A 12,294-nucleotide genomic window follows, 5' to 3' on the forward strand; every position below is an offset into this window, starting at 1 on the left:
CATAGAGGGTTAGGGGTCACATAGAGGGTTAGGGGTCACATAGAGGGTTAGGGGTCACATAGAGGGTTAGGGGTCACATAGAGGGTTAGGGGTCACATAGAGGGTTAGGGGTCACATAGAGGGTTAGGGGTCACATAGAGGGTTAGAGGGTCACATAGAGGGTTAGGGGGTCACATAGAGGGCTTAGGGTCACATAGAGGGTTAGGGGTCACATAGAGGGTTAGGGGTCACATAGAGGGTTAGAGGGTCACATAGAGGGTTAGGGGTCACATAGAGGGTTAGGGGTCACATAGAGGGTTAGGGGTCACATAGAGGGTTAGAGGGTCACATAGAGGGTTAGGGGGTCACATAGAGGGTTAGGGGTCACATAGAGGGTTAGGGGTCACATAGAGGGTTAGGGGTCACATAGAGGGTTAGAGGGTCACATAGAGGGTTAGGGGTCACATAGAGGGTTAGGGGTCACATAGAGGGTTTGGGGTCACATAGAGGGTTAGAGGGTCACATAGAGGGTTAGGGGGTCACATAGAGGGCTTAGGGTCACATAGAGGGTTAGAGGGTCACATTGAGGGCTTAGGGGGTCACATAGAGGGCTTAGGGGGTCACATAGAGGGTTAGGGGGTCACATAGAGGGTTAGGGGGTCACATAGAGGGTTAGGGGTCACATAGAGGGTTAGAGGGTCACATAGAGGGCTTAGGGTCACATAGAGGGTTAGGGGGTCACATGGAGGGTTAGGGGTCACATAGAGGGTTAGAGGGTCACATAGAGGGTTAGGGGGTCACATAGAGGGTTAGGGGGTCACATAGAGGGTTAGGGAGTCACATGGAGGGTTAGGGGTCACATAGTGGGTTAGGGGGTCACATAGAGGGTTAGGGGGTCACATAGAGTGGTAGTGGTCACATAGAGTGTTAGGGGTCACATAGAGGTTTAGGGGGTCACATAGAGAGTTAGGGGTCACATAATGGGTTAGGGGCCACATAGTGGGCTAGGGATCATATGGAGGGCTAGGGGTCACATAGAGGGTAAGGGGTCACATAGAGGGTTCTCATGTCACATTCAGGGTTAGGGGTCACATGGAAGGTTAGGCATCACATAGAGGGTTAGTGGTCACATAGAGGGTTAGGGGTCACAGAGGGTTAGGGGTCACATAGAGAGTTAGGGGTCACATAGTTGGTTATGGGTCACATAGAGAGTTAGGGGTCATATAGTGGGTTAGTGGTTACATAGAGAGTTAGGGTTCACATAGTGGGTTAGGGGTCACATAGTACTCTAGTGTTTATCATGCTCTGAATTCACTCCTGTTGGACATAATATGGACATAATATTAACCCAGATATCCATTTACACCCAATAAGACATTATGATTGGAGTCCACAGTACTATTGTGTCCACATTGGCTGGTCAGGTTGATTTGCATTGACTTTGGTTTCCCAGTCATGTGAGCACACAGGCAGTAGAAGCCTTGAATGCTCAGATAGAGTTTACATGTGACTCATCCCAACCACAGTATGCAAAACATTCTAGGACTGGCTACAGCTGTTGCCACTGTATATCACCTTATATCATGCCATGTTTAGTAGCATTACATTATGTAATGTAATATGATCTCATCTTATGCCATGTCTTGTGTATGTCCACCCCCCCCAGGTGCGTGACTCTGTTGTTCCTGGTTGAGTAGTGTTATTTCCTGTCACTTTATCTCATGTCTTGCGCTATGTCCCTCCAGGTGCGTGACTCGGCCCAGTCGTTCCTGACGGTGCAGGTTCCTCTCTACGTGTCGTATATCTACGTAACAGCTCCCAGGGGCTGGGCTTCTCTGGAACACCACACTGAAATGGAGTTCTCTTTCTTCTACGACACCGTGCTCTGGAGGACAGGTGAGGGGGGGGGGGGGGTGGGGGGGGAGGGGGGGTGTGTGTGGGGGGGGCTGTGTGTGGGGGGAGGGGGGGCTGTGTGTGGGGGAGGGGGGGCTGTGTGTGTGGAGGAGGGGGCTGTGTGTGTGGGGGAGGGGGGGCTGTGTGTTGGGTGCTGTGTGTGGGAGGGGGGGCTGTGTGTGTGGGGGCTGTGTGTGTGTGGGAGGGGGGCTGTGTGGGGGGGGGTGTATGTGTGGGGGGAGGTGTATAAGGGGTTGGTATGTTTCTGTGTAACTCTGTTTAACTGGTATGTCTCTGTGTATCTCTGTTTAACTGGTATGTCTCTGTGTAACTCTGTTTAACTGGTATGTCTCTGTGTAACTCTGTTTAACTGGTATGTCTCTGTGTCCACTAGGCATCCAGACAGACAGCGTTCTGTCAGCCAGACTCCAGATCATCAGGATCTACATAAGAGAAGATGGCCGTCTGGTCATCGAGTTCAAAACACACGCCAAGTTCAGGGGCCAGTTTGTCCCCGAGCACCACACTCTGCCTGGGCACAAGTCCCACCTGATGGTCCCGGACCACCTGGGGGGGATAGAGTTCGACATGCAGCTCATCTGGAGCGCCCAGTCCTTTGATTCTCCCTACCAGCTCTGGAAAGCCACCTCCTCTTACAGCAGGTCAGTAAACAGACATACTGTTATATACAGTTATAGATATAGATAAATAGATATTCCAAGTCCTTTGATTCTCCCTACCAGCTCTGGAAAGCCACCTCCTCTTACAGCAGGTCAGTAAACAGACGTACTGTTATATACAGTTATAGATATATATATTAATAGATATACCCAGTCCTTTGATTCTCCCTACCAGCTCTGGAAAGCCACCTCCTCTTACAGCAGGTCAGTAAACAGACATACTGTTATATACAGTTATAGATATAGATAAATAGATATTCCAAGTCCTTTGATTCTCCCTACCAGCTCTGGAAAGCCACCTCCTCTTACAGCAGGTCAGTAAACAGACATACTGTTATATACAGTTATAGATATAGATAAATAGATATTCCAAGTCCTTTGATTCTCCCTACCAGCTCTGGAAAGCCACCTCCTATTACAGCAGGTCAGTAAACAGACATACTGTTATATACAGTTATAGATATAGATAAATAGATATTCCAAGTCCTTTGATTCTCCCTACCAGCTCTGGAAAGCCACCTCCTATTACAGCAGGTCAGTAAACAGACATACTGTTATATACAGTTATAGATATAGATAAATAGATATTCCAAGTCCTTTGATTCTCCCTACCAGCTCTGGAAAGCCACCTCCTCTTACAGCAGGTCAGTAAACAGACATACTGTTATATACAGTTATAGATATATATATTAATAGATATACCCAGTCCTTTGATTCTCCCTACCAGCTCTGGAAAGCCACCTCCTCTTACAGCAGGTCAGTAAACAGACATACTGTTATATACAGTTATAGATATAGATAAATAGATATTCCAAGTCCTTTGATTCTCCCTACCAGCTCTGGAAAGCCACCTCCTCTTACAGCAGGTCAGTAAACAGACATACTGTTATATACAGTTATAGATATAGATAAATAGATATTCCAAGTCCTTTGATTCTCCCTACCAGCTCTGGAAAGCCACCTCCTCTTACAGCAGGTCAGTAAACAGACATACTGTTATATACAGTTATAGATATAGATAAATAGATATTCCAAGTCCTTTGATTCTCCCTACCAGCTCTGGAAAGCAATCTCCTCTTACAGCAGGTCAGTAAACAGACATACTGTAATGTACAGTTATAGATATATATATTAATAGATATACCCAGTCCTTTGATTCTCCCTACCTGCTCTGAGGGCCACCTCTACTTACATCAGGTCAGTAAGGGTTACTCGATGTGTAAGCTTTTGTTCCGACCTGTGTCTTCTGCATGCCAAAACAGTGTTAGCCTGCTGAGCTAAGTTAAAGCCTAGGCATTAGCCTGGGGACCTAATGTAAACGTCGTCAGGTCTCAGGGCAAGGTTAAAACATCATGTAAGTGTGATTCAGAAGCGTCTCTGTTAGAGGAGCTTTACCATAATGTTTGTTGTGTTCCAGGAAAGACTACTCTGGAGAGTACACAGTGTTTCTGATCCCCTGTACCGTGCAGCCAACCCAACCATGGACCGACCCTGGAGACAAGCCTCTGTCCTGCACAGCCCACGCCCCAGAGAAGTATGTCCCTCCACAGCCACCATACACTTCTTAGTGAGGGCCCCAGAGAATTATGTCCCTCCACAGCCACCATACACTTCTTAGTGAGGGCCCCAGAGAATTATGTCCCTCCACAGCCACCATACACTTCTTAGTGAGGGCCCCAAAGAAGTATGTCCCTCCACAGCCACCATACACTACTTAGTGAGGGTCCCAGAGAAGTATGTCCCTCCACAGCCACCATACACTTCTTAGTGAGAGCCCCAGAGAAGTATGTCCCTCTACAGCCACTATACACTACTTAGTGAGGGCCCCAGATAAGTATGTCCCTCCACAGCCACCATACACTTCTTAGTGAGGTCCATACACTGTTGCCATGCTCCTATCTTGACAATTGGTTGGCAAATAAAGATATGGTTGATTTGGTTAAATATGTCACTCAAACATATGTCGTGGTGTTCCTCAAGGCTCCAGTCTAGGACCTGTTTCATATGGCCATGCTCGACATATTCGGTAAGAACCTGACGTAATGTAATCTCTCCCAGGTTCCAACTACCTATAGCCTTCCAGCAGACCAACCGACCGGTGCCTGTCGTGTACAGCCTCAACACAGAGTTTCAGCTGTGCAACAATGAGAAGGTGTTCATGATGGACCCGGCCGTCGCTGACATGTCCATGGCTGAGATGGACTACAAGGGAGCCTTCTCTATGGGTACAATAACCGTTCCACACAAGTCACAGGGCAGACCCAATTAAAGAGAACGGGGATAGTTGAGCTATTACCCGTTATCTACACGACCAAACATCCCGACTTACACAAAGATATTGTAAAAAATATACACTATTTCACTATTTCCCACAGTGACGGAAAATAGAAAACATGGCTCAATTTACCCCGCTTGCCCATATGTCTGTGATGCCACTGGGTTCAAAATGTGTGGCCCTTATATCCAGTCATCCACAACTTGTCTCTCTGCTGCCCCTACAGGGCAGATGCTGTATGACAGGGGCTGTTTATTAGAGTATTGTCTCTCTGCTGCCCCTACAGGCCAGACACTATACAACAGGGTGCTGTTTATTAGAGTATTGTCTCTCTGCTGCCCCTACAGGCCAGACACTATACAACAGGGTGCTGTTTATTACAGTATTGTCTCTCTGCTGCCCCTACAGGCCAGACATTGTATGGCAGGGTGCTGTGGAACCCAGAGCAGAACCTGAACTCAGCCTACAAGCTGCAGCTGGAGAAGGTGTACCTGTGTACAGGACGGGATGGATACGTGCCCTTCTTCGATCCCACGGGGACTCTGTACAACGAGGGCCCTCAGTACGGCTGCATCCAGACCAACAAACAGCTCAAACACAGGTTCCTGATCCTGGTATGTATATCTACTGTGATGGAAAGAGGTCAAGCGTCCTATGGAGCTGCCCATTCTAATACAGGTTTTCTGGCAAAGTGTGCCCTCTATTCATCTCTATGATTGTATAGTTTCTATTCAACTCCCATTGTCCTCTTGTAGTGGTTGGAGATATTGGTGATGTTCCAGGTTGTCTTGTTTTTTTTTTCACAGTCCGCGCTGCACATCTCAGAAGATGTCCATGTCACATGAATGTGCTTCCTGAGATGCTTCAAAACACTGATAATCAGTGCAAACTGTTTGTAGATTTACATATATTGTAAAGAGGGTATATTTTGTGTCTGTTTTGTATCACAGAGTGCGTACTGCGCATTTCTTTTATAAATCTGATCCCTTCGCAAGTTGAACCCACAACCTAAGTGTTTCCTTGCACCACCAGTTTGAGTCACATAGTTGACCCGTGACCTTTTTGGTTTGTCTTGTGGTATGTCACCCAACGTAAACAGCCAACCAATGTGACCTGCTGGACTGGTTTGATCCACGTCGCTCAGGGCGTAGTCATGGCCTTAAAGAGATAAGACTTTGAGCTATTCAAATAGGAGGAATCTTATTGGTGTACAAATCACTGCTCTGGTATCGTATTGCTGGATCGTTTATGCTAACGTTTACAATAATGGGTGTATGGCAGGCTATTGTCACAGATGCTGGAAATTACACAATTTACTGAAACTACACATTTTCCTGAAACTACACATTTTACTGAAACTACACATTTTACTGAAACTACAACTGAAAGTCCAAGCTTTACTTAAGCAATAAGGCCTGAGGGGGTGTGGTATATGGCCAATATACCACGGATAAGGGCTGTTCTTATCCACAACGCAACACGTTGTGCCTGCATACAGCCGTTAGTCGTGGAATATTGGCCGTATACCACAAACCCCCAAGGTGCCTTACTGCTATTATAAACTGGTTACCAACGTAATTAGAGCAGTAAAAACACATGTTTTGTCATTACCACGGCTGTCAGCCAATCAGCATTCATGGCTCAAACCAACCAGTTTATAATGAGATTTAAACAACAAATGGACTAATGTACCTTCCACATCTGCATCTATAGCCTACATCCAGCAGTTAGCTGGCCTTTGTTAGCATGTATGCTAGCGTTTGATTTGATAGTGTCTGGATGAGTTGGAAATAACGGTGTTGTAACGTCTCTCCTTTAGGATCGGAAGCAGCCTGACGTCTGTGACAGGTACTTCCATGACGTTCCCTTCGAAGCCAACTTTGCGTCGGATATCACCGAATTACAGACCATGACAGCCATACCTGGTGTTGATGGATTTACCATGAAAGTTGATGCCCTGTACAAGGTCAGCGAAGACAAAGACTTATCCACTTAACTGTAATGATTTATTAAATGATAATGTACTGCTTATAAATGCATTATATATGAGTTGTAAATGTGTTATGAAGGCCTTAGGTACCCTTCAAAAAAGGTCTTCAAGTTTGAGGGTAACTCTCAGAGAAGTAAAATGATTGATCTGATTTATCTCCATGGTAACTCTCTCTCTTTTGATTGACAGGTGGAGGCGGGGCATCAGTGGTACCTTCAGGTGATCTACGTGATTGGTCCAGAGTCCATATCCGGCCCCAGGATTCAGCGTTCTCTGACCTATCAGCTCACCCACAGCAGCGGCGGGGGGCGGACTCGCCGGGATCTGGTCAACCGGCTGAGCCAAAGCATCGGCCACAGCCGTGCTCGCCGGGACCTTGTTGACCACAGCGGACGTCTCACTCTAGACCAGTCTCTGATATATGACAACGAGGGTGACCAGACGAAGAACGGAACCAACATGAAGACTCTCCGCCTCGAGGTCCCCGCTGCCTCAACCTTTAACCCCCAGATGGGCGGTTCGGTGGGCGGGGGCGTGGCCGCACTAACCCTAATGGTCCTCGTCCTGCTCGCTTCATGTTTACTCTTCAGGAAGTGCCGACGATCGGCTGGGAAGAAGCCACCCCAGATGGCGGAGGAGTACCCTCTGAACACCAAAGTAGAGGTGTGTTTGGAGAGGACCCTGGAGAAGAACTTCAGCTCTAAACACTGCACTGTCAGGAACATCAACATCAACCGGAACTACGACAACGTCAACTCCAAGGTCAACAGAGGCGCAAAGGTCAACGGAGGGGCGAAAGTCAAGCAGGTCAACCTGGAGGTCAAGCTCCACAACAACCTCCACAACGACGGCACCGAGGTCTGAGGATCCCCACCACCTCCCACCATTGTTTACCCTGGCTAGATCATTTCCCCATTCGGGTTTGCCAACGTTGAACTAGTAGAAGTAACAGTTCTACTCAAGGGGAAACATCTACCGGAGTATTTTACGAGACATCTAAAAGAAATGTCATTTTCTAAAAAGCGTTTGTTTGTACTTCTGGAATAAAATATAGTTTGTTAATGTATTTTTATATAACCGTGATGAGAGATAAAAGGGAAGAGTTGTTTTTGACGGCCAGCTATGCAGCGTTTATTAAAATCATTTCAGAACTGGGCTACCTCAGGAATAGGGAAACGAGTGAACAACTATCAAACTATGGCGTAAAACATGATTGATTGTGTCATTATTTGAATCTATTTGGGTCTCTTTAGTTTTCAACTTGTCATCGTTGTTGAACGACTAGAGAGTTTGGAATCGGTCAAGGGAAATCTGCTGCCTTGTTTTTCGCTTTATGTTTCCATGACAACAACAACGCCAACATGATCAACGTATGGTAGCACTTTGCTCCCGGCTTGTCTTGAATAATTTGAATAGTTCAGTTATAGCTCGGCTGCATTATTTAATCGCAGTGCCATAATATGACATCTATGAAAGTATTAAACACAGTCAGGACCCCAATCCTAACTCCACTTTCGTTCATCATTCATTCATTTCAATGGAAGATTTGCACAAAAACCTTAGGATGTTGGCCTATGGCGTGTTATGGTCTTCTGCCCACAACTGAATGAGTAGTGTTGTAATTTATATATTTTCAAGTGCAATTAATCCATGAACACACTCTCTCCTCAAACTAAGTTCTCTGCATGTGGAACTAAGATCCAGCCTAGTAATATAGTGTGTCTGAAATGACACCCTATCCCCTATACCAGTGTTTCCCTACTCCAGTCCCCCCAACAGCCCAACTCCAGTCCTCCTTTACGACCAATAGCCCAACTCCAGTACCCCCAACAGCCCAACTCCAGTCCTCCCTTACCCCCCAATAGCCCAACTCCAGTCCCCCAGTACCCCCAAAAGCCCAACTCCAGTCCTCCAGTACCCCCAAAAGCCCAACTCCAGTCCTCCACTACCCCCAACAGCCCAACTCCAGTCCTCCAGTACTCCCAACAGCCCAACTCCAGTTCTCCAGTACCCCCAACAGCCCAACTCCAAACCTCTAGTACCCCAACAGCCCAACACCAGTCCTCCAGTACCCGCAACAGCCCAACACCAGTCTTCCAGTACCCCCAACAGCCCAACTCCAGTACCCCCAACAGCCCAACTCCAGTACCCCCAACAGCCCAACTCCAGTCCTCCCTTACCCCCCAATAGCCCAACTCCAGTCCCCCAGTACCCCCAAAAGCCCAACTCCAGTCCTCCAGTACCCCCAAAAGCCCAACTCCAGTCCTCCACTACCCCCAAAAGCCCAACTCCAGTCCTCCAGTACCCCCAAAAGCCCAATTCCGGTCCTCCAGTCCCCCCAACAGCCCAACTCCAGTCCTCCAGTACTCCCAACAGCCCAACTCCAGTTCTCCAGTACCCCCAACAGCCCAACTCCAAACCTCTAGTACCCCAACAGCCCAACACCAGTCCTCCAGTACCCGCAACAGCCCAACACCAGTCTTCCAGTACCCCCAACAGCCCAACTCCAGTCCTCCAGTACCCCCAAAAGCCCAACTCCAGTCCTACAGTACCCCCAAAAGCCCACATTATTGTTGTAGCCCCAGACAAACTCACCTGATTCAACTCATTGAGCTGTTGGGAGTACTGGAGTTGGGAAACACTGATCTGTACTTTATGGTGCACCAATGGGTCCTAGTTAAAAGTAGTCCACTAGGGAATAGGGGTGTCTTTTTTTGGATGCACACTGGCTACGTTTACACAGGCAGAAAATTCTGATCTTTTGACCAATCACATCACATTTTTTTTTCAGAGCTGGTCAAAAAAAAAAATAATTGTGAAAAATGATCTGAATTTGGCTGCCTGTGTAAATGCAGCCGCTATGTTGTTATTTTATTCAGACAAAAAAGCTCAACACCTTTCTACAAGTGCCATTCCATGCAGTACTGTCTCATGCTTTTACAAATCCATACAAATAGTCCAAAGTATTTTCACCAAAAGGGTAAAAAGTGGAACTCCATCAGTGAATGATTGTAATAATCATCTGACATAGATAACGAGTGAATAGATATTCCACAATAGAATACGACCACTGTAGAGTAGATAGCCTAGCTACGTTGGTGCCCACCTGCCTACTCACTCACTCCCGTTGGATGCTGCTGTAGCCTTGTGATTATGACTATAACAGAACTGATTTCTTGTAATTCATCATTTGAATATGTTACAGTTAAATTGTCATATTTTATACAAGTGTCTGTTTTATTTTATGCCTTGCCTTCTGTGTGCCAAAACACCCCAAATGCCTCAGTTATATATTTGTGATGTACATACACGTTCAATCCCACAACACCATGGTTACATCTCAAATGGCATCCTATTCCCTTTGTAGTGCACTACTTTGACAATAGGGCACCATATAGACAATAGGGCACCATATAGACAATAGGGCACCATATAGACAATAGGGCACCATATAAACAATAGGGCGCCATTTGGGACATTACCTATGTTCATTCACATAATTATTTAACTGTTGATATTGCAGTATGCATTATTATCATGTTATTACCCATATCATTTATTACCCATATCATGTTATTACCCATATCATGTTAATACCCATATCATGTTAATACCCATATCATGTTAATACCCATATCATGTTATTACCCATATCATTTATTACCCATATCATTTATTACTGTATGTTTGGCCAATCATCTGTTAAAATTATGTATAACATTTGTGGTGTGTAAGTGTGTAAGTGTTATAACACAACCAATCATTGATTGATTGATTACGGCTGATTGATCATCCCACAGCACTGAATGTTCTGCAGAAAACAGTTTTGTGTGTCATTGATTTGTCAATAGCTCCCTCTCTCTCTTTCTCTCTCCCTCTCTCTCTCTTTCTTTCTCCCTCTCTCTCTTTCTCTCTCCCTCTCTCTCCCTCTCTCTTTCTCTCTCTCTCTTTCTCTCTCTCTCCCTCTCTCTCTCCTTCTCTCTCTCTCTCTCCCTCTCTCCCTCTCTCTCTCCCTCTCTCTCTCCCTCTCTCTCTCCCTCTCTCTCTCCCTCTCTCTCTCCCTCTCTCCCCTCTCCCTCTCTCTCTCCCTCTCTCTCTCCCTCTCTCTCTCCCTCTCTCCCCTCTCCCTCCCTCTCTCCCCTCTCTCTCTCTCCCCCCCCCCCCCCTCTCTCCCCCCCCCCCCCTCTCTCTCTCTCTCTCTCCCCCCCTCTCATATTTCATAGAACTGTGTGCCTATCAATAAAACAGTGGGAAGTTGGAGTTTTTTTGGTGCTGTCATTTATGGAACTAATTCCAATGCTATGGATATGATGCCTGTATTCGGTGCCTTTTTACTAATAAAACTGTTAAACACACGCCTTGTCAACTGGGTTGTTTCTGTGAGGCCAGTAGTGGTCAGTTTAACCAGTAGTTAGTGGTCAGAGACTAATATACAGGGTAACAGTGTTCTAGATTAATATACAGGGTAACAGTGTTCTAGATTAATATACAGGGTAACAGTGTTCTAGATTAATATACAGGGTAACAGTGTTCTAGATTAATATACAGGGTAACAGTGTTTTAGACTAATATACAGGGTAACAGGGTTCTAGATTAATATACAGGGTAACAGTGTTCTAGACTAATATACAGGGTAACAGTGTTCTAGATTAATATACAGGCTAACAGTGTTCTAGATTAATATACAGGGTAACAGTGTTCTAGATTAATATACAGGGTAACAGTGTTTTAGATTAATATACAGGGTAACAGTGTTCTAGATTAATATACAGGGTAACAGTGTTTTAGACTAATATACAGGCTAACAGTGTTCTAGATTAATATACAGGGTAACAGTGTTTTAGACTAATATACAGGGTAACAGTGTTCTAGATTAATATACAGGGTAACAATGTTCTAGATTAATATACAGGGTAACAGTGTTCTAGATTAATGTACAGGGTAACAGTGTTTTAGACTAATATACAGGGTAACAGTGTTCTAGATTAATATACAGGGTAACAGTGTTCTAGATTAATATACAGGGTAACAGTGTTCTAGATTAACATACAGGCTAACAGTGTTCTAGATTAATATACAGGGTAACAGTGTTCTAGATTAATGTACAGGGTAGCAGTGTTCTAGATTAATAAACAGGCTAACAGTGTTCTAGATTAATATACAGGGTATCAGAGTTCTAGATTAATATACAGGGTAACAGTGTTTTAGACTAATATACAGGGTAACAGTGTTTTAGACTAATATACAGGGTAACAGTGTTCTAGACTAATATACAGGGTAACAGTGTTCTAGATTAATATACAGGGTAACAGGGTTCTAGATTAATATACAGGGTAACAGTGTTCTAGATTAATATACAGGGTAACAGTGTTTTAGACTAATATACAGGGTAACAGTGTTCTAGACTAATATACAGGGTAACAGTGTTCTAGATTAATATACAGGCTAACAGTGTTCTAGATTAATATACAGGGTAA

The 12,294-nt window shown here is 45.3% G+C and overlaps 1 protein-coding gene across 1 annotated transcript in view; it reads left to right on the forward strand.

Annotated features, from left to right (window-relative positions):
* LOC139389341 (extracellular matrix organizing protein FRAS1-like) overlaps window positions 1-7,793 on the forward strand; it is a 342,095-nt gene extending 334,302 nt beyond the window's left edge. Inside the window, exons 69-75 of the mRNA XM_071136017.1 lie at window positions 1,725-1,875; window positions 2,267-2,534; window positions 3,970-4,086; window positions 4,611-4,777; window positions 5,236-5,441; window positions 6,647-6,793; window positions 7,007-7,793. Coding sequence (XP_070992118.1) covers window positions 1,725-1,875; window positions 2,267-2,534; window positions 3,970-4,086; window positions 4,611-4,777; window positions 5,236-5,441; window positions 6,647-6,793; window positions 7,007-7,681 — 1,731 coding nt within the window. The 3' untranslated portion in view covers window positions 7,682-7,793. The remainder of the gene's footprint in view (window positions 1-1,724; window positions 1,876-2,266; window positions 2,535-3,969; window positions 4,087-4,610; window positions 4,778-5,235; window positions 5,442-6,646; window positions 6,794-7,006) is intronic.
* The last annotated feature ends 4,501 nt before the right edge of the window (window positions 7,794-12,294 follow it).

Source organism: Oncorhynchus clarkii, chromosome 30, assembly GCF_045791955.1.
Source record: "Oncorhynchus clarkii lewisi isolate Uvic-CL-2024 chromosome 30, UVic_Ocla_1.0, whole genome shotgun sequence".
In the NCBI taxonomy this organism is placed as follows: Eukaryota; Metazoa; Chordata; class Actinopteri; order Salmoniformes; family Salmonidae; genus Oncorhynchus; species Oncorhynchus clarkii.